This window comes from Pantherophis guttatus, chromosome 11 (genome assembly GCF_059756535.1).
Source record: "Pantherophis guttatus breed Tessera chromosome 11, ASM5975653v1, whole genome shotgun sequence".
NCBI lineage: Eukaryota > Metazoa > Chordata > Lepidosauria > Squamata > Colubridae > Pantherophis > Pantherophis guttatus.
The window spans coordinates 5,937,697-5,959,795 of NC_142073.1; the positions used below are offsets into that span (position 1 = coordinate 5,937,697).

General features: G+C 46.6%; 1 protein-coding gene across 2 annotated transcripts in view; it reads right to left on the reverse strand.

The window, feature by feature from the left end:
* The window catches only part of NKD1 (NKD inhibitor of Wnt signaling pathway 1), an 88,163-nt gene extending 66,312 nt beyond the window's left edge, over window positions 1–21,851 (reverse strand). Inside the window, exons 1-3 of one of the 2 annotated variants that reach the window (XM_034426485.3) lie at window positions 20,809–21,851; window positions 20,493–20,525; window positions 20,007–20,158 (exon numbers count right to left, since the gene is read on the reverse strand). In XM_034426485.3, the coding sequence (XP_034282376.2) occupies window positions 20,007–20,158; window positions 20,493–20,525; window positions 20,809–20,833 (210 nt within the window). In that variant the 5' untranslated portion in view covers window positions 20,834–21,851. The remainder of the gene's footprint in view (window positions 1–20,006; window positions 20,159–20,492; window positions 20,526–20,808) is intronic. The other variant, XM_034426481.3, reaches the window with a different exon arrangement.
* Window positions 21,852–22,099: the final 248 nt, after the last annotated feature.

Sequence of the window (22,099 nt, forward strand, 5' to 3'; positions counted from 1 at the left end):
TAGAATAGAATAGAATAGAATAGAATAGAATAGAATAGAATAGAACGCAGAATAGGAGTGGAGTGGAGTGGAAAGAATAGAATAGAATAGAATAGAGTAGAGTAGAGTAGAGTAGAGTAGAGTAGAGTAGAGTAGAGTAGAGTAGAGTAGAGTAGAGTAGAATAGAATAGAATAGAATAGAATAGGGTAGGGTAGGGTAGGGTAGGGTAGGGTAGGGTAGGGTAGGACAGGACAGGACAGGACAGGACAGGATAGGACAGGACAGAGTTGGAAGGAATCTTGGAGGTCTTCTAGTCCAACCCCATGCTTAGGCAGGAAACCTAAACCTTATACCATTTCAGACAAATGGTGATCCAATCTAGTCTAGTCTAGTCTAGTCTAGTCTAGTCTAGTCCAGATTTCCTTTGGATAACCCAATCCGAACGTAGACTAGAGTTTCATTCCGACACTACTCTGATGGTTCAAATCCAAATGGAAGAATAGAAGCCACACCATTTTCCCCGTTTACTCCCTCCCTGCCTGTAATTTGCTCCAAACAAAATCTAGCTAGCTGGAGTTTAAACCCCGATGAAAGAAACTAAATCAAAACATGAACCGTTTCCATCTGTGAATAGCTGGCAAGGAAAAGTCCATTTGCTCTCCAACTTGAGAATTCTCTAAGCATGGCGGGAATGAAAAGAGGGGCTTGGACAAAGGGGGAAAGAGATCCTCCTTCTTCCTATTTCTACCCTTTATAAACCGTTCCTCTCTTTGAAGTGCATCATAAACCTTTCTCTTAAAAAAAAAAAAGTTTAAGGCGGACAAAGCCTGACCTTACATTATACCTTTGTGTTTAGAAACTTTGGAGCGTGAGAGAAATCAAGTTCATCTCGACGTAGGGCAAGGGCTGTTTAAAGAAAAACATCACATACCTCCACCAAATCACACACGGTTCATGAGCTGAACAAAAAAAGCTCAGAGCCAGCAGCCTCGAAAGCCCTTTGAAGTTAGCAAAACATTGTCCAGGCAGGACGCACTCATGAAAGGGTGGGAGAGTTCATTTGAACCACATTGGCTCCGAGATCACCTGTGGCCTGGTCCATTGAGTAACTTCCAACAATATCCCACTTCATCCTCAAAAAATAAGCCACCCCAAACACAAGACGGAGAACACCGGTGACACCTCCTGTTCCAAAACTCCTGGATCTAGGACAATGTTTCTCAACTTTGGTAGCTTGAAGATGGGTGGACTTCAACTCCCAAATTTCCTTCTTGGAAATTTAATAAAATGAAATGAAATGAACTCCCAGAATCCCCTAGCCAGCAGCGCTGGCTGGGGGATTCTGGGAGTTGAAGTCCACCCATCTTCAAGCTTCCAAGGTTGAGAAACACTGATCTAGGAGAACACTTAAGTTGTGCAAACCAGAAAATCATTCTAGACAATGAAAACTAGCTGATAAGTCATTAAGAATAAGAGCACGTTGAGTTATTTCAGACATCGTGCTAAATGGTGGCAGACTTTAGGAGAAACCCTCCCATACTACTACCTCTCACAATACTAGACAACACAGTATCAACAGTAGAGACCTTCAAATTTCTAGGTTCTACCATATCTCAAGACCTAAATGTTGGACACCCAACATCAAAATCTTCATCAAAAAAGCACAACAAAGAATGTTCTTTCTGCATCAACTCAGGAAGCTCAAACTGCCCAAGGAGCTGCTGATCCAGTTCTACAGAGGAATTATTGAGTCTGTCATCTGCACCTCTATAACTGTCTGGTTTGGCTCTGCAACCCAACAAGACAGACACAGACTTCAGAGGATAGTTAGAATTGCAGAAAAAACAATGGCTACCAACCTGCCTTCCATTGAGGATCTGTCTACTGCACGAGTCAAAAAGAGGGCTGTGAAAATATTTACAGACCCCTCGCATCCTGGACATAAACTGTTTCAACTCCTACCCTCAAAACGGTGCTATAGAGCACTGCACACCAGAACAACTAGACACAAGAACAGTTTTTTCCCGAACGCCATCACTCTGCTTAACAAATAATTCCCTCAACACTGTCAAACTATTCACTGTCTGCATTACTATTACTATTAATCTTCTCATCATTCCTATCACCCATCTCTTCCCACTTATGACTGCATGACTGTAACTTGTTGCTTGTATCCTTATGATTTATATTGATTGTTTCCTAGTATGATTTGATTGCTTATTTGTACCCTATGACTATCATTAAGTGTTGTACCTTATGATTCTTGATGAACGTATCTTTTCTTTTTATGTACACTGAGAGCATATGCACCAAAGACAAATTCCTTGTGTGTCCAATCATACTTGGCAAATAAAGAATTCTATATATCTATCTAAACCAACATTGACATGTTAATTAAGCCACAATGCTTTTTTTTAATGCCTATAATCCTAGAGATCTTCTGAAGCTATTCTAGCATCATGAAACATCTTGATTGCAACATCTGCAGATAATTCCAGCTTTCTAACCTTCTAACTCAATAGATGCCAACGTCATTTCTTTTATCTCCTGCTTCTGATCTACCTAATCTTCTGTACACCTTGCCTGGTAGGAGGTCACAAAATGTTTATTTGTGCCTTTGGAGCTGACCTAAGAATGTTGCTGGGTTTTTTGTCTGTTCAAATCTTGGCTTGGCTCTTCAGATAGTTAAATTTTATCCTGGCTTTTCTCCAAAGATGACCTTGCTCTACAAGATTTGTCAACTCTGGGCACACATGGAGTTTGGAAAACATCTCCTGGGATGTACACAAAACGACTATCGTTTGAGGAAGGGAGCTTGGCTATTCCCAGATGGCTGCTTTTGGGTCACAGTCAGGCACAAAATGCCCACAAAATATGTTGGGAGGTTGGTACTCACATTTCTCCTCAAGGAAGTTTTCCCTCCCAACTCTGGGCAAGTGGACATCCTTCTCAACAAAGCCATGAACTGGAAGCATTTAGAATAGGGGTGCGCAACTTTGGCCCCTTCATGACCTGTGGTTTTCAACTCCCAGAATTCCTGCGCCATAGTCACATGGACATAAAAGGTCATAGTTGCCCACTCGTGATTTAGAAGGTCTACAGAAGCATCTGAAGAACATCTACAGACTCTGGATTGTAAATAAAGATGATGCTAGAAGTCACAAGGTCTCTTCCTGCCTCCCAAATAAAAATCCAGTGGTCCAGAGAGGTTGCTGGACCCCAAAGAAGACATCCATTGGTGCCCCCAGAGATTGCAAATCAGCCTATGAGAGAAGGTGGCCTGGTCCACACATCTGAGCCACCACTGTGGTGGCACAGTAGTTAGAATGCACTGCTCACTCCAGGAGTTCAATTCTGAGTGGCTCAAGGTTGACTCAGCCTTCTATCCTTCCGAGGTTGCCTAAGTGCGTTCCTTCCTTCCTTCCTTCCTTCCTTCCTTCCTTCCTTCCTTCCTTCCTTCCTTCCTTCCTTCCTTCCTTCCCTCCCTCCCTCCCTTCCTCCCTCCCTTCTTTCCTTCCTTCCTTTGTTGGTACAATGGTTAGAATGCAGTATGTCAGGCTCTGCCCACAGCCAGCAGTTCGATCCTGACTGGCTCAAGGTTGACTCAGCCTTCGAATCCTTCCGAGGTGGGTAAAATGAGGACCCAGATTGTTGGGGGGCAATAGTCTGACTCTGTAAACTGCTTAGAGAGGACTGTAAAGCACTGTGAAGTGGTATATAAGTCTAAATGCGAGTGCTATTAAGCTAAACCCTTTGAAAGTCTCTCTGAGATCTAATGAACGCTTTTCCCTAAGCACATTTGTTAGAGGAGATTATTGGCATTAATAATTATCTTTTGCTTGAAGGGGGGGGCGTGGCCTTTAGAGTGCCACATTGTTTAGCAGTGGCCCTCGTGGGATTACTTCAGGTTTATCGGCTGACCGAAAGCTTCTCCGCGAAACGGTGCACAGAATGCAAGAAGCATTTGCAAAGCCGATGGACCACCTGTCCATGCTCAGACTCCAGCATGACTTTGAGGGGAGAGAGACTCCAAGCTTGCTGCATGTTCAAAGGATAAGCCACAATATAAATCTGCTCAGGATCTGGCGCCCATCCCAGATTCCCCCCCCCACCCCACCCTATCAGATTGCAGAGAGATGAAAGAGGGAAGGCCGTTTCCAAGTCTGCCCTGCCGTTTCTGAAAAAGTTTCTTCCACCACAAAAGAGGCTTGAGGTTTGGTTTTGTTTTTAATGTGCCTCGTTTCTTGCTCTGCTTGAGAATTTCTTTCAGGTGATCTCCTACTTTTTAAACAGGACTTCGTTATGGAAATAAATACCCCCAAAACGGCCTCGCCTATGTTCAGCCATATGCAAAGTCAATGTGCATATGATGCAGTGAAATTGCAAGATTAAAACAAAACAGACAAACAACCCCACAATTTGGTCCCATTCAGACGTTTGCCCTGCAGCTTGAACTTCAAAGGAGGGGGAAAAAAAAAACTTATCTAGCAATCTGACTATTCGAAACAAACAAACAAAAAATCCCATCCCTTGCAAATTAAAAAAATGGCTTCAAAAGATCTTAAAAGTAGCCTTTTTAAAAGGCTATCCTGTTCAAAGGCTATCCCACTATCTTGTCAGAGCTGAAGAAGATAACCATTTGTCTGAAGTGGTGTAGGGTTTCCTGCTTAAGCAGGGGGTTGGAGTAGAAGTAGAGTAGAAGTAGGTTGGAGTAGAGCTTATTTGTACCCTATGACTACTGTATCATTAAGTGTTGTACCTTATGATTCTTGACGAATGTATCTTGTCTTTTTATGTACACTGAGAGTGTATGCACCAAAGACAAATTCCTTGTGTCCAATCACACTTGGCCAATAAAAAATTCTATTCTATTCTATTCTATTCTATTCTATTCTATTCTATTCTATTCTATTCTATTCTATTCTATTCTATTCTATTCTATTCTATTCCTACTCTACTCTACTCTACTCTACTCTATCTATTCTATTCTATTCTATTTATTCTTACTCTACTCTACTCTACTCTACTCTACTCTACTCTACTCTACTCTACTCTACTCTACTCTACTCTACTCTACTCTACTCTACTCTACTCTACCTCCAAGGTCCCTTCCAACTCTGTTATTCTGTTCTGTTCTGTTGTTCTGTTCTGTTCTATTCTAGCTTCTTGGATGAGAAGTGAAATGTCTTCAAAGTAAAAACAAGAAAGTCCAGTTGCCTCCTGAAAAAAAAAGCACCTTTGGAGCACCATAACCTGGATGGATGACTGAGAATCTCTACAGACTTTTAGCTATACAATTTGGGATGCACACCCTTTGAATGGTGTGGGAGTAGGAATGGATTTCAAGAGGGGGAAAAAATTGCAGACTACAGGAACCAGGAGCATCACTCAGGTGGGACCCTGAGGACACAGGTAAACCTCCAAATGCTTCAATGACCCTCTAAAAGGATGCAAATGACCAGCTGTCTGCAAGGAATATCAATCCTTCCCTTCCCCACCATCCAGTCAGAGCTGGAGAAGCTTTTTGGATGAGAAGCAAAACGTCTTCAAAAGAAAAAAAAAAAGAAAATCCAGTTGCCTCCTGAAAAAATAAAACACCTTTGGGACAACCATGACCTAGATGACTGACAATCTCTACAGATTTGTTAACCTTTTAAAAGTAGCCTTGAAATGTTTGTTTATACGAATCAAGCAGATATAAACTTTGGTAAGATACTCTCTGCTCATTTAGCCTCCAAACAAAAACGACGTCTTTCAATGCTCCATGCTGAATCCACATGCATGGGACAAAAGATAAGATCAAAGCCTAAATCCAGACATAGTGAAGTCAGACTGAATGAAGCAAAGCCCACACGTTTGGGTTGACACTACGCTTTTCATGAATCTCAAAATGGCAAGGGATTCCTTTACAGCAGGGTTCTTCAACCTTGGCAACTTTAAGCCTGGCGGACCAACTCCCAGAATTCCCCAGCCAGCTTTGCTGTCCCCATGGAACAGAAGTTGCCTTTGGAAGCTCTGGGAGCTTCATCACTGGAGGCTTTCAAGAAGAGACTGGACTGCCATCTGTCAGAAATGGTGTAGGGTCTCCTGCTTGGGCGGAGGGGGATTGGAACAGATGACCTACAAGTAGTGGTGAAATCCAATTTTTTTACTACCAGTTCTGTTGGCGTGGTTTGGTGGGCATGGTGTGGCTTGGTGGGCATGGCAGGGAAAGGATACCGCAAAATCTCCATTCCCTCCCCACTCTGGGACCAGCCAGAGGTGGCATTTGCCAGTTCTCCAAACTTCTCAAAATTTCCGCTACCGGTTCTCCAGAACTTGTCAGAACCTGCTGGATTTCACCCACCTACAAGATCCCTTCCAACTCTGTTAATCTGTATCTATCTGTATCTGTATCCTCCTCCTCCCTCCCTCCCTCCCTCCCGGCAGATACGAAAAGCAGAGTGCAAGTTTTCCTCCACCGAACACACATCACCCAGCAGATGAAAGCATATCCGTAGCATCTCCCCCGGTCCCATTTCTCCTGCAGGATGGCCCTTTGTTCTCTCTCTTTCCTCCCGAGCTGATCGTGGCAATCCGTACCTCACGGCGTGCGCAGCATCACCCGGAGATCAAACACCGGAGCATGAGTTTTCCTCCCACAGATCTTGAAATCACAGAGTTAGGCTTTAATGGGAACCTCCGTGCGCCCTAATCCTCCCAAGCCGGTGGTGCAGAGATGCTCAGAAACACATTATGCTCCGGCAGAACCACCGCGGCTCAAACACAAACTCTCTTGGACCGATCAGACACAGGCGCACACAGAGAGAGAAAGAGAGAGAGAGAGAGACCGGTGGCAATATCCTCAGAGCCAACACAGGATCAGGTTGTGGAGAAAACGTGGTTAGCCCAAGACAGGAAATCTAACCACCTGGGATATAGGCAGTCCTTGGCGTAAAACAGTTCATTTAGTGCCCGAAGTTACAACGGCACTCGAAAAAAGTGACTTATGACCGTTTAGTGATATGTCTAGTGAAGAGAAGGACCAGGAGAGACAGGATAGCCGTATTCCAATATTTGAGGGGCTGCCACAGAGAGGAGGGGGTCAAACTATTTTCCAACCCAACCCTTGTGATTTATAAACCCCAGGGTAGAGTTGAGTCCCAGAGTTAGAAGTCATGATACTGGGAAACTTTCGATCCTGGGTTTTGTCGTACAAACTCTGCATGCTTTCAAGGAACTGGGATTTCACATATGTTCCAGGTCTAGAGAATTTCCCCATGGGAAATTTCCCCCCTTTCTCCAAAATATATGAAGAACCGTTACAGGAACTGGACATGGCTAGCTTAGTTAAGTTGGTTATAAACCGTCTCTGATCCCTCCAGGTGAGGACAGGGGTGCTGAAAGGCATCAAACGGAATTCATTTCCAAACTTGCGGTAAATGTTTTCATCAATGGACGGGGGTCTCCTTAGAATTGGTAAGGTCAGAGGACCCCCCCCTCCTTCTTTTTTTTTAAGGCTGGCGCCTTCGCAGGTCATGCACCATTGAAGGATGCAAACGGACGAAGCATTTCATTTCCCAGTGAAATTCCGGACATCCAAGGAAATGTCTCCCCCCTCCCTTGGTCAGCATTGCCTAGAAGCTAGTGAGAAATCTACACACTTCCTAAAAAAGGATGAGATGGAGCCAGAAGCAAAATAAAATCCGAGCTTGCCACTTCCCCAAAGGCCCTTTTCCTGCTCTGCTTTCTAGCCTCTGTTCACCTTAAAGCAAAAAACAAAAGGCCTTTTTTTTTTTAATTTGCCACCATGAGGACTAGAACCTTATTTTCTGTTTTAAAGTAAAGGATACAGAATTCCGGGGCAATTTTTCCCAGCGGCCGCACAAGACACTAGGTCCCCACTTGCTTCATTCTGAGCAAACGGGACGGCTCTTCTGATGTAGTGTTTCCCGAAGCTCGGCCGCTTAAAAGATGCGTGAACGTCAACTCCCAGAATTCCTCAGCCTGCATGCACGCTGGGGGATTCTGGGAGTTGAAGTCCAGACATCTTTTAAGTGTGGCCAAACATGGAAAACACTACTCTGATGCATCCCTTAAACCTGTGATGGCGAACCTATGCCACGCGTGCCGGAAGTAGCACGCAGAGCCATCTCTCCAGGCACGCCAGCCGTCGCCCATTGATCTTCCGGATTCCAGCGTGCACATGTGCTCTGGCCAGCTGGTCTTCATGCGTGCATGCGCGCCAGAAACCGGAAGCCCAGGTGACCGGCACGCATGTGCACACTGGAAGCCAGAAGCTCAGCTGCTCTTCCGATTTCTGGTACCCCCATGTGTGCGCGCCAGGGAGCTGCTCTTCCGGTTTCTGATGCTCCCCCGCCCGCGTGCGCACGCTCCTGTTTCAGCACTTGGTGCCAAAAAGGTTCACAAACACTGCCTTAAACTCCAAATAGCCATCGTGATAAAGACACAATAATAAAGAAAGCTTTTGGAAGGCAGCACAACCATCAAGTTTAACATAAAAAAAAAATCACATCCAGGGCTCTGAAAACTCCTGGAAACACCTGCCACAGGTAAAAAGTAAGGCTGCATGTGCTTCCTACTTTTTAGCACATTTAGTCCTGGAATTCTCTTGGCCAATCAGAGTTGGAGGAAGTTGGCAGGCTTTCCTAGCGGTGACATCAAACCAGGGGTGAAATATTCCCAGTTCGGTCCGGATCATCCGATCCGGTAGCGATGGCAGCGGGCGGTTCGGAGAACTGGTAACAAAAATCCTTTTAAAATGCTTTTAAAAGTAAAAAAAAAAAAAAGTTGGCCATGCCCACCATCACATTACCCCCCACCAAGCCATGCCCACAGAACTGGTAGTAACAAATTTTACATTTCACCACTGCGTGAAACCTTTCCATTTGACTTTTGCAAGCGAGGTAGAGCAAAAATAATGGCGTTTGTTAACGTGATGGAAAAAGCGGAGTTAACCCATTGGTGGAATCTGGGCCAAAGTAAATCAGGCAGAGGAGAAATTAAGTCCCACCTCAATTGCAAGAATGGACGGACAGACAGCCTGGCGTGGATGAGAACTTTCATCATCCTTTGCTCCTGGAAATATGCTGGCTGCAGGACTGGCGAGGACTGGCATTCAAAACATCTGTAGGGCATCACGGTTTATCGACTGTCGCATGATCAGGAGAAGCGATCATGCGTGTTTCAATATGTTGAAGAGCTGAGCTGGTGCAGTGGTTAGAATGCAGTACTGCAGGCTACTTCTGCTGACTCCCGGCTGCCTGCAGTTCGGCAGTTCGAATCTCACCAGCCTCAAGGTTGACTCAGCCTTCCATCCTTCTGAGGTGGGTAAAACGAGGACCCAGATTGTTGGGGGAGGGCAAGAGGCTGACTCTGTAAACCGCTTAGAGAGGGCTTTAAAGCACTGTGAAGCGGTATATAAATCTAAGGGCTACTGCTAGTCCTTCCTTCCTTCCTTCCTTCCTTCCTTCCTTCCTTCCTTCCTTCCTTCCTTCCTTCCTTCCTTCCTTCCTTCCTTCCTTCCTTCCTTCCTTCCTTCCTTCTGTTAGAATGCAGTATTGCAGGCTAGTTCTCCGACTGCCAGGAGTTCAATCCTGACCGGCTGAAGGTTGACTCAGCCTTCCATCCTTCCGAGATGGGTAAAATGAGGACCCAATTTTTTTTGGGGGGGGGGGGCGGGGGCAATAGGCTGACACTGTAAACCGCTTACTGTGAAGCGGTATATAAGTCTAAGGCAGTGGTGGGATTCAAGTAATTTAACAACCGGTTCTCTGCCCTAATGATTTCTTCCAACAACCAGTTTGCCAAACTGTTCAGAAAGTTAACAACCGGTTCTCCCGAAGTGGTGCGAACTGGCTGAATCCCACCACTGGTCTAAGGACTATTGCGATGTTTAGCCAATGGTGCATGATTCATCCCCATCATCGTGAAAGCAGTTTACAGAGGTTTGGGACCAGTATCTAGCCACTTAGGCAGTTCGCGTGAACTCACGAGTCCAGTCTGCCCTTCTCCTGCTCAGCGGGCAGAGACAAAATGGGCACATGAGGGGGGGGGGAGTAATCATTTTTAAAAACTAGAAATAATTCAAGGCAATGAATATATCCAATACTCCTTCTTCCTATTTTCCCCTAACAACAGGTGGGTTAGGCTGAGAAAGATGGATTGGTTGAAAGTCACCCAGCTGGTTTTTGTGCCTAAGAAGGGACTAGAACTCCCCATCTCCTAGTGGCTGGCCCAAAGTCACCCAGCTGGCTTTCGTGCCTAAGAAGAGACTAGAACTCCCCGTCTCCTAGTGGCTGGGCCAAAGTCACCCAGCTGGTTTTTGTGCCTAAAAAGGGACTAGAACTCCCCGTCTCCTAGTGGCTGACCCAAAGTCACTCAGCTGGCTTTCGTGCCCAGGAAGGGGCTAGCATTCCCCATCTCCTACAAGAAGTCACGGTCTCCTACTTTCTAAGGCTGCTGTCTTTTAACCACTCTCCCTAGCAAAAGCGACCCCCCCGATGGACTAGCAACTTGAGCCCCAGAGTCTCATCCCTGCCAGGGAGCGATCCAGAGCTTGCTTTTCCCAGTCTCTCTTCGTTTTCAAGGCCTCCTGCTTCACGAGAACCAGGAAAAGGCAAAGCCCCAGGCTTCCGCAGCAGGAACCCGTCTCGTTTGCCAGCGCCTTGAAAGAAAGAAAATAAACCACCCAGGCCAAAAAGAAAAAAGAAAGGAAGAAAAAAAATCTCTACCAGCCACCCCCCCACACACACACCCTCCCTCCGAACATCTGCAGTTTACTTTTCAACCCGGTTTTGAAGCACACTTGCAGGAAACCTAAGCCGTGCCCTTTTCCAAGATTTCTATAAAGGCCAGTGGCTAGACTGGCAGGAGGTGGCCCCGGCGAATGCTCTGTTTTGTTTTAAAAGATCATCGCCGCATGGGTGTTTCTCATCTTCTGAAGCCAGCATCAGCCCCTTACAAAGTTTTAATACTCCAGCGGGGCCCCGGCTTCTCTCTTTTCCCCTCTCCCCCCCTCTCTCCTCCCCTTCCTCCCCTCCGTTTCCGAAGCCAAGTTCAAAGAAAGCCATAAAAAGCCATCCTAAGATCTCTGGGAAGGCAAAGGAGGAGGCTATAAAAACACCACCTATTTCAGCAGCTCTGGGTTCTCCAACGGTGGCGGCGGCGGCAGAAGCTTACACAAAGGCAGCTTTTCCGCGAATCAAACTTGAGAGTAAACGCCCGCACAGCACTTCTTTCTCATCCTCTCGGGTTGCTGAAGAAGCAAATTTTAGGATGAGGCTTTAAGCCATCGGAGGTGCTTCGCTCTCGCCAGCGTCGCCGTTCCTCCGTTTTGCCCTCTTGAAAACAGGAAAATCCCATTTTCGGCCAGACACACTCTCAGGCACGAAGATGAGATTTGAAACATGAAACGAAGCCACGGATCTTTTTCTAAAGTATGGACTCCTCGACAAACCGTTTTGATTTCCAGAATTTTTTATTATTTTTTTTTAAGAGAGAGAGAGAGAGAGAGAGAGAGAGAGGAAGGCTGTTTTAATTTTGAAGGGGGAGAGTTAGGATATTTGAGCTTCATCATTATGTCCAAGATCGTTTTTATCTTGGTTTATTAGGAATATATTTCCCCCCTTTGATGTGACTCTCTTAAATTGGAGAGGGAGTGAAAGAGAAACTGTTTCCCTATGATTATCATTAAGTGTTATGATACTTGACCAACGTATCTTTTCTTTTTTTTTCTTTTTATGTACACCGAGAGTGTATGCACCAAAGTCAAATTCCTTGTGTTGTCCAATCACACTTGGCCAATAAAGAATTCTATTCTATTCTATTCTATTCTATTCTATTCTATTCTATTCTATTCTATTCTATTCTATTCTATTCTATTCTATTCTACATTCCAATATTCCATTCCATTCTATTCTATTCTATTCTATTCTATTCTATTCTATTCTATTCTATTCTATTCTATTCTATTCTATTCTATTCAGAATCCTATTCAGAATCCTATTCTACTCTGCTCTGCTCTATTCAATTCTATATTCCAATATTCTATTCTATTCTAAATGAGTGAGCGCAGCTATATAAAACCATGGTTTACTGAGTATATCACTCTTGCTAGAATTTACCCAATCAAATCAAATCAAATGGGCCTTGGTAGTACAGGGGTTTAAGGCACCCTGTTATTAAGCTTATTAAGACCAGCTGCCTGCAATTACTGCAGGGTTCGAATCTCGCCAAGGCTCAAGGTTGACTCAGCCTTCCATCCTTTCTAAGGTAGGTGAAATGAGGACCCAGTTTGTGGGGGCAATAAGCTGACTTTGTATAAATATACAAAAGGATGAAGGCTATTGCTGAGCACATTGTAAGCCGTCCTGAGTCTTCGGAGAAGGGCGGCATATAAATCAAATTAAAAAAAAATAAAAAATAACCCCAAATGTAGGCATGAGATCCATCCAGCCATCTCATTTAGCTTTGTGTACACGAATGGGCGCAATATACAGATTTTTCCCTAGCCCCCCCTCCCTTTTTTTTCCCCTGAGCTGATGGATGGAAACTAATCAAGGAGAGAACCAATTTAGAACTCAATGAGATATGAGATATAAGAAGATGTTGGATAACCGTTTGTCTGAAGTGGTGTAGGGTTTCCTGCCTAAGCAGGAGGTTGGACTAGAAGACCTCCAAGGTCCCTTCCGTCTCTGTTATTCTACAGTTCTGATTCTTCAGTCTTTGGCCCTTGCATATGTCTGTCTCTAGTCATGTTCCAAATATCCCTTCTCATCAGTTTTTTTACACCCCCAAATGCTCCTAAACTTAGCCAACCTTATCTGAACTCTATGTAGGATTGGAGATGCTTAACGCCTGGATAGTAAACCATCAATAATATCAGAGTTAGAGGCCAATTAGGACATTGAAATGACTTCCTAAGCCATGTTTCTCAATCTTGGTGACTTTAGTAGGGGTGCACTGCTGGGGGTTTGTAGGGGTTCGGGAAAACCTCTAGCTAAGATTCGGTGCAGTTCAGAGAACCCCCAAATCCCACTCCTGACTGGCCACGCCCACCCAACCCTGCCCCTCCCAGGAGTCCCCACAGAGCCATTTTGGATGCAGGTAAATGAAGGGTGCAAAATTGTGGTGCAGGAGGCAGACTAGGCCACGCCTACCATGGCCACGCCCATCCAGCAACCGGGCAGACAACCCTTTACTAAAATTTTTGAAGCCCACCCTTGGACTTTAGGATGGGTGAACTTCAATTCCCAATTTTCCTGGCTGGGGCATTCTGGGAGTTGTAGGCTATTCAACTTGCAGTTACCAAATTAACTAAATTAAAGGAGTATTAACCTACTTCCACATACCGGCCAAGAAAGTTACATAAATGTGGATTGTGAAGTCACCAGGAATTCAGTCCAATTCAAAGGGAACATTCCCTTTATTTTGCCTTTCTGACTCACCCATAATCAATCTCAATTATTACTGTTTACAGTCTCTGCTCACAAGCATCTCATTCTCTTTTAGAAGTAGAGAGTAAACCCAAGAGCCATTCTCGTAGGCTTGCCAAGATCCCAATTATACAAGCAGCCCCACCAGATAGGAACAATCCAGAAAACACACCCAAATAAACACAAACGACCATCGTCTCTTCTTAAGCAGCTCCATCAGGTGCCTCTTTAAACTCAACTCTGCGAAATTTTGCAACACAGCTCACTCCTGGCGACAACTGAAACCTCCAGCTCAAAAAAATTGCACAGAGACGCTCGGTGCTTTCTACAGAGTTATGGTTTGTAATCACGCTGAACTATCCTGTGAGAATAATTGCCACAGAATCCAGCTTTCTGTTGGGTTATTGGGCAATTCAATTAATACCATCCCCACAGTATGACTGAAATTTCAAACACCAGAAAAGGCAATTGAACAATAAACTTAACCCATATTTCCGTTTCCCGACTTCCAGTGGGCCCAGAAGGCCCGAAAATCAGCTGGCTAGTGCGCGCATGCACACTGGAGCTGAGCTAGGGCAAAGCTCGGTGCTCACTGATATAGCTCCCCGTGCCACCTGTGGCATGCGTGCCATAGGTTCGCCATCATGGTTATATACCATTTCGTCAAGATACGGCAAGTCCCTAATTTATCAACGGCTCAAGCCAGAGATGACCACAGAGATTTCTCTAGCTCGCTGGAGTCATCCTGCTACACCACAGTGGCACTGGTTTCCCATCATGACGAAGGAACCGTGTTACAAAATCAAAGCGCATGATTTATTTGCTCACCAGGGCTGCTTAGGGAAATTCGAGATAGTGAATTAAATTATACATTCTCAACATGGAACGTCTACTAACGTGAAGGCTGGGTTCGCTCAACAAGTTTAGCAAGTCCATAAAGTCCTAACATCTCCATTAACACCATGTTGAGCTTCATTAGAATTAATCTCGGTTTGGTGTTGTTGTTTGTTTTTAAGCTTATCACCTCTGTGAAAACTCAGCCTATTTAGTGTGTTGCACTAATCATGGATGAGGAAAAACAGGAGGGTGGAAATGTCTCTGGAGATTCTCAATCATCCAACTCCGTGGTTGTCTCAAAGGTGCTTTTTCAAAAGGCAGCTGGACTTTGGTTTTTTCCATGAAGACATTTTGCTTCTCATCTAAGAAGCTTCTTCAGTTCTGCTGCATAGGTAAATGTCTATGGGGATTCTCAATCATCCAGGTCAGCAGGGGTGGGTTCTAATTTTTTTTACTACCGGTTCTGTGGGCGTGGCTTATTTTATGGGCGTGGCTTTTTTTTTTTTTTAATTTATATGCCGCCCTTCTCCGGAGACTCAGGGTGGCTTACAATGCGTTAAGCAATAGCCTTCATCCTTTTGTATATTTTATACAAAGTCAGTTTATAGCTCCCACAAACTGCCTTTTGAAAAAAGCACCTGGGGGGGGCAGTTGGGTGTAATAACTAGGAGACTGTGAATTCTAGTCCTGCCGAATGCACAAAGCCAGTTGGGTGACACTTGGGCCAGTCACTTAGTGTCAGCTCTAGATAGCTTCGTCAAGGTAAAGGTTCCCCTCGCACATACGTGCTAGTCGTTCCCGACTCTAGGGGGCAGTGCTCATCTCCGTTTCAAAGCCGAAGAGCCAGCGCTGTCCAAAGACGTCTCCATGGTCTTGTGGCCGGCATGACTCAATGCCAAAGGCGCACGGAACGCTGTTCCCTTCCCACCAAAGGCGGTTCCTATTTTTGCTACTTGCATTTTTTTTTACGTGCTTTCGAACTTCTAGGTTGGCAGAAGCTGGGACAAGTCACAGGAGCTCACCCTGTTACATAGCACTAGGGAACTACATCGAACCGCTGAACTGCTGACCTTTCCATCGACAAGCTCAGTGTCTTAGCCACTGAGCCACCGCATCCCTTTCTAGGTAGCTAAGACAATGGCAAACCATTTCTGAAAAACCTTGCCAGACAGCCACGGGGAACTAGTCCAGGTAGCTGCCAGGAGTGACCACTAACTTGAGGGCACACGCAAATGCACACACACACAAAATCATTGGATTAATTGTCTATGGAGAATCTCAGTTATCCAAGTCATGATTGTCCAACCATGGTGTTTTTTTCAAGCGGCAACTGGACTTTGTTGGTTTTTTCTTTGCAGACATTTCGCTTCTCATCCCATTCCTCAATTCTGAACTGAAGAAGCTTCTCAGATGAGAAGTGAAACGTCTTCAAAGGAAACCAAGAAAGTACAGTTGAACTCTTGAAAAAAAAAGCACTTTTGGGACATGGAATTAATTTACTAACCACCTTGAAGAGAGTTATGGAAGCCAGTCACTGACTCCTCCTATGAAATATATGGTCCACCATCAAGATGAAGCTTCTGAGAACAGAAACGAAAGGAAGCCTCGGAAATTTTGAAAGCTAAATCCTAATCAAGGATTATTCGGATAAACTCATGGTGTGTCTTAGGAAGGAACAGTCCTTCCCGGTAAGCATAAAACGATGCACAGTAATTGGATGATTACCAGTGGAGTCTAAAGGCATATGCAAAAATATCTACCCGGATCCAACCCAACGTCTTAAAACTACTAAGCCACACTGCCTCTTCCGTAAACAATCCGCAACTGAATAGTCTGGCAAAGAACCAAACTTCCACACTGTCTGAATGAAAGTGACAGCTCTGCAATTTTGCATATGTTGCAGAAGAGCTCCTAGTATCTTTAAAGTTATCAAAGAATGTGTGTGTGTGTGTGTGTGTGTGTGTGTGTGTGTGTGTGTGTGTATGTATGTATGTATGTATGTATGTATTTCTCTTTAGCCAGGTTCTTCCTACGTAAACCAAGATTTTTCTGCAGCCCTAGTTCAGTGAAATCCCAATCCACTAGTTTCTAGGCTTTTTTTCTCCAGCAGACAGCAAGCTCCCATTGGGAGACTAAGGAGACTAAGATAGATCTATTTCGGACTTATAAGCCCTCATCAGTTAGCCACACCTTCATCCCATGTATCCTCCCTGTAAAGGTACTGTATATTGCACGCCCCTGATGACATCATCACCATATAAATGAGGCCATCTGCATAATTTGCCTCATTTGCATGATGACATCACAAGGCAAGGAATTCTCACTACTCTTCCCCCACCCTCCTTAAGCAACAGACTCATGCGTGCATATGCTTTATTTAAATTTCAAATGCCAGGGGAATCTTTTATGCACGGCCACAGGGGTGGGCTGAGTGTTAGTAGGAGCTGTCTCCAGATGACCAGAAAGCTTGGGGAAACATGATTTCCAGCTGCAAATAATAAATATCAGCTTTACAAAAAAAAAAAAAACAGACATAAAGCCAGAAACTTTGAGGGACATCTCTGAAGCTGCTTCAAAATCCCCCGTTTGTCATGTATGCAGACATTTTGAGGGGGTGGGGGTGGAGGGAGAAAAAAGCCCCCCCCCCTCCGTGTCTCAGTCAGGGACAAGACCAAATTATAACCCTTCAATTATCAGGTTACAAACAAAACATTATTTTCCCTCCGCCAAAAGCCAGCAGACTCTCTTAAAAGCATACGCACGAAAACCTTACAGCAAGGGTGGGAAATATGGAGCCCTCCAGATGTTTATGAACTTCAATTCCCAAAGGTCCCAGGCAAAACGCCTATCAAAAAAAAAAAGGATGACAGAAACTCGAGTTTGGCAACATCTGGATGGCAACCGCTTCTCCAATCTTGACAGGAGTCCAAGGGTGCCTCCAATTTTTTTTTTTTAAAAAAAAAATCCTTTCTTCTCTTCTCTAACTCTCTTGGAAAGTGGGGAGGGAGGGGGGGAGAGCCAAGTAAATTCCAGATGTTCAGGAAAACACATTGGATATTTTTTTTTGCAAATTGGGAAGAGAGCAATTCAAACAAATACCTGCCTGATCACGAGGTTGTATTTTCACTGCACATTTTGGCATGTTTACTCACGAAGTAATCCGGCTGCAAAGCACTCTGCAAACTTCTAGTACGATCAAAGCAAGGAACTTAAAACTTATTGCAAGCCTAACTACTTCAGTTTTGTAGGCAAACGGCAATTTTTGGCACTGTTGTGATAACCGTTCTACTACCCCAGCCTTCCCCAACGTGATATCCACTGTTGGGTAGGGTTAAACTCCTGTCATCCTCAGCCAGCATGTCACTGGAAATGATGGGAAACCGTATCCAGCATAGTCCTCAACCTACAGCAGTTCATTTAGTGACCGTTCAAAGTTACAACACCGAAGGGACCGACGACCATTTTTCACACTTACGACCACTGTAGCAGCATCCCCTTAGGTCGTGCAATCAAAATTCAGACAGCCTGGTAACCGATTCATATTTATGACAGTTGCCAAATCCTGGAGAACCCCTTTGGCAGCCTTCTGACAAGCAAAGTCCAGAGGGAAGCCAGATTCACTAACTTTAACAACCGCAAGGATTCGCTTAAAACCACCGTGGCAAGATGTTGTAAAAATGGAGCAAAACTCACTTAACGCCTGCCTCACTCAACAACAGGGTTCAATTGAGATCGTAAGTGGAGGACCACTTCTATTGGTGAACCTAACAGAGGACAGAATCTAAAAAAGAGGAGGCTAAAGGCTCCTGGAAAAGAAAGGATGCCTCAACTGGGGGCTGCATTCACAAACCACGATTAGTTCAGCGTTGTGGGTTCAACCACTGGCTGCCCTCGTTCATGGGAACTTAGCCTTCAACACGGTTTACAAGCCATCATTGTTTCAATCGCACTGCACGCCGCTGAGGCCAAGCAAGCAAATCAAGACTAAGCGGATCCATGAGTGATTCAGAGCAACATCTGGAAGATCAGAGGAGAGATCTTTCCATTCCCCTTTGCAGGGGCCCATCAAGAAGTCCCGGCCAAAGAAGACAACGGAACTGGCCACCTCCAAACACCCTCGGAAGGTTCCAGAGCCTTTCAGCAGCCAAGCCACAAGGGAGGGACCAAAGGGGGCATAATCCACCAAGCCACAACAGGGGGGAAAAAACATGGAAGCCCTCCAGATGCCTTCTAACCTGATCTCCTGTACCGGGGACCTTATTCTCTGGGACTAGGGGAATTGAATTCAAAAACCTAGGAAAGGCATTTAGGCCAACCACTGGGTTGAGAATGTTAACAAGGAGCAGCAGCTCATAGGAAACCATCTTCCCCTGTCTAGGATGATGGGAGTTGTAGTTCCCATCGTGGGAGGGTACCGAACTTAAATAAGGAGCAGCAGCTCATAGGAAACCATCTTCCCCTGTCTAGGATGATGGGAGTTGTAGTTCTCATCAAGGGAAGGTACTGAACTTAAATAAGGAGCAGCAGCTCATAGGAAACCATCTTCCCCTGTCTAGGATGATGGGAGTTGTAGTTCCCATCGTGGGAGGGTACCGAACTTAAATAAGGAGCAGCAGCTCATAGGAAACCATCTTCCCCTGTCTAGGATGATGGGAGTTGTAGTTCTCATCAAGGGAAGGTACTGAACTTAAATAAGGAGCAGCAGCTCATAGGAAACCATCTTCCCCTGTCTAGGATGATGGGAGTTGTAGTTCCCATCAGGGGAAGGTACCGAACTTAAATAAGGAGCAGCAGCTCATAGGAAACCATCTTCCTCTGTCTAGGATGATGGGAGTTATAGTTCCCATTAGGGGAGGGGAGGGTACCAAACTTAAATAAGGAGCAGCAGCTCATAGGAAACCATCTTCCCCTATCTAGGATGATGGGAGTTGTAGTTCCCATCAGGGGAAGGTACAAAACTTAAATAAGGAGCAGGAGCTCATAGGAAACCATCTTCCCCTGTCTAGGATGATGGGAGTTGTAGTTCTCATCAAGGGAAGGTACCGAACTTAAATAAGGAGCAGCAGCTCATAGGAAATCATTTTCCTCTGTCTAGGATGATGGGAGTTGTAGTTCCCATCGTGGGAGGATATCAAACTTTAATAAGGAGCAGTAGCTCATAGGAAACCATCTTCCCCTGTCTAGGATGATGGGAGTTGTAGTTCCCATCATGGGAAGGTACCAAACTTTAATAAGGAGCAACAGCTCATAGGAAACCATCTTCCCCTGTCTAGGATGATGGGAGTTGTAGTTCCCATGGTGGGAGGGTACCAGAGTAGGAGAAAGGCCAGAAAGAATCACTGGAAGCAGCTGAGGCTATAAACAGGGTGGGGGCACCAGTTAAGATGTAACTCCCACTCCGGGGAAGCCCAACAAAAGTAATGCGGATTCCGGCATGTGTCCCCCCACCCCAATTCAGGGACCCTCCCTCTGCCTCCCACATTCAGAAAGAGCCAGGAGCTCCGCAGGCTAAAGCACTCTTTGGCCCAAACCCCCTAGGTATCCTACACCTCCCCCCCCCAAAAAAAGGAAGGGGGAGAGAAAAAAGCGCCCCCTCTTTTCTCCCCAACGCGCCCTTAAAAAGACGACCCGGTCGAGCCATTTGCAAGCGGGCGCCCGCGAGCGTTCGCAAGCGACGAAGGGGTCCCGTCCCTTCTCTCCCCGAGCCCGGATGGAGCGGCCGAAGGAGAGCCGGGGGAAAAGGCGAGACTCACCCTGGAGCCGGAACATTTGCCAAACGCCCGGTGGGGGCAGCCTTGCGGGATTCCCGAGCCGCCGTCGCCGTCGCCCCCGGAGCTTTTGGGGTTCACCGGCCATTCCTCCAGCCCTTTCCGCGCCAGCGAGGCGTTCACGGCGAAGCTATCACCTGGAGGAGCAGAGCAAACCCGGGGTGGGGGGGGGGAGAGAAGTGGGCGGGGGTGCCCCTTTTCCTCCCTTGCCCCCCCTTCCCACTTTAAGCGTCCCCCCACCCTCCTCCTCCTCCATGGGAGTGGGGGGGGGGTGGAAACCGGACAGCAGCAGCCCCAGGACCGGCCACCCACTCGGGAAAGCGGCGTGCAAACTTTTCCTTTCCCCCTTCACAGCAACCGCTTGGGGGGGTGGGGGACGCGCTCCCAGCCCCTGGCCGGGAAAAGTTGGGGAGGGTCCGAAATCAGGAGGAGAGAGAGAGAGAGAGACCCCTCCCAACCAGCCCCTCTTACCTTCGGGGTTCTCTCGAGGTTTGCAAGCAGCAGCTAGCGGAGATCCAGCGGGAGGGGGGGGGACAAAAAGCAGAGAGAGAAAGGCGGGTTACAAGAACCCCCCAAAAAGGGGGAAAAAATGATGGTTAGAGATCCCAACCGTGGCTTAAGCTTCTCCAGGGCTTCTTCAGCGCCCCCCACCCTCCGCAGCCCCATATCTCCCCAGCGGGCCCCCCCCAAAAAAAATCCGGCCATGGGACCCCCCCCTTTTTTTTTCACCCAGCCGCCTGCCCCCCTTCCTTTCCCCGCCGCAACTTTGCAACTCAACTCAACTCACCGTGCTTGGAGTGAAGTTTCCCCATCGCTTTGCCCGGCTCTGCGCCCGCGATGGCATTGGAGAGCCTTACGGCCGGCGCTGGTTGTGTTGGGGGGGTGGGAGTGGGGAAGGGGGGGGGTCCTGCCTTCTACGCTCCCTCCGCCCCGGCGATTTGGGGGAAGGGGGTGTAGAGCGGGGAGAGGGGGGGTCCCCTAAGTCAGGCAGCCGGGAAGCTGGCGAGGCGGCTTCTTCTGCTGCTTCTTCTTCTCCTCCTCCTCCTCCTCCTTCAATCTTGCCCCGTTTTTAGCAATCCGCGTGCTTCCTTCCTCGCCCTCCGGGGCTTTACTCGCGAGGAGCAGGGGGCGAGAAGGCGAAGGGGCGAGCGGCGGCGGCCGCTTCTTCCATCCGGCTGGAGCAGCACTGAGACTGGAGCGCTCGGGCGGCGGCAGCAGCTGCGCGTCTGTATTTCTCTCTCTCTCTTCTTTCTATTCCTCTCTCCCTCTCTCCCTCCTGCTATTCGACACTCTCTCTCTTCTTTCCCTCTCTCTCTCTCTCTCTCTCTCTCTCTCTCCTGCCACTCGAGTCTGTCTGTCTCTCTCTCTCTTCTTTCTTTCCCTCTGTCCCTCCCTCTCTCCTAACACTCGTCTCTCTCTCTCTCTCTCTCCCTTCTTTCTAGTCCTCTCTTCCCCTCTCTCCTGCTACAGTATTCTACTCTCCCTCTCTCTCTCTCTACACTCGTCTCTTTCTCCCTTCTTTCTATTCCCCCCTCTCTCTCTCGCCACTCTTCTTTCTATCCCTCTCTCCTTCTCTCTCTCTCTCTCTCTCTCTCTCTCCCTTCTTTCTAGTCCTCTCTTCCCCTCTCTCCTGCTACAGTATTCTACTCTCCCCCCCCTCTCTCTCTACACTCGTCTCTTTCTCCCTTCTTTCTATTCCCCCCTCTCTCTCTCGCCACTCTTCTTTCTATCCCTCTCTCCTGCTACTCAAATCTCTCTTTTCTTTCTTTCCCTCTCTCCTTCTCTTTCTCTCCTGCTACTCGAGTCTGTCTCTCTCTCTCTCTCCCTCCCTTCGTTCCCCCCCCCCCTCCGGTCTTTTTTTTTTTTTTCTTTTCCCTTCCCCTTCCCAAAGACAGAGGCGGTTACGAAAGACTTTCCTGCACCCACCAGAGGCCGTGATTGACACCTCATGGAGATTAGACCACTTGCAGGCAACCTCTGGATGCCGATTGGAGGCGGGCGGCAACATGAAAGGGCTCTTTTGGAGTCTCCCAAAAAAAAAAAAAAAAAAAAAGCAGCAGCAGCCACCCGGCCCTCCT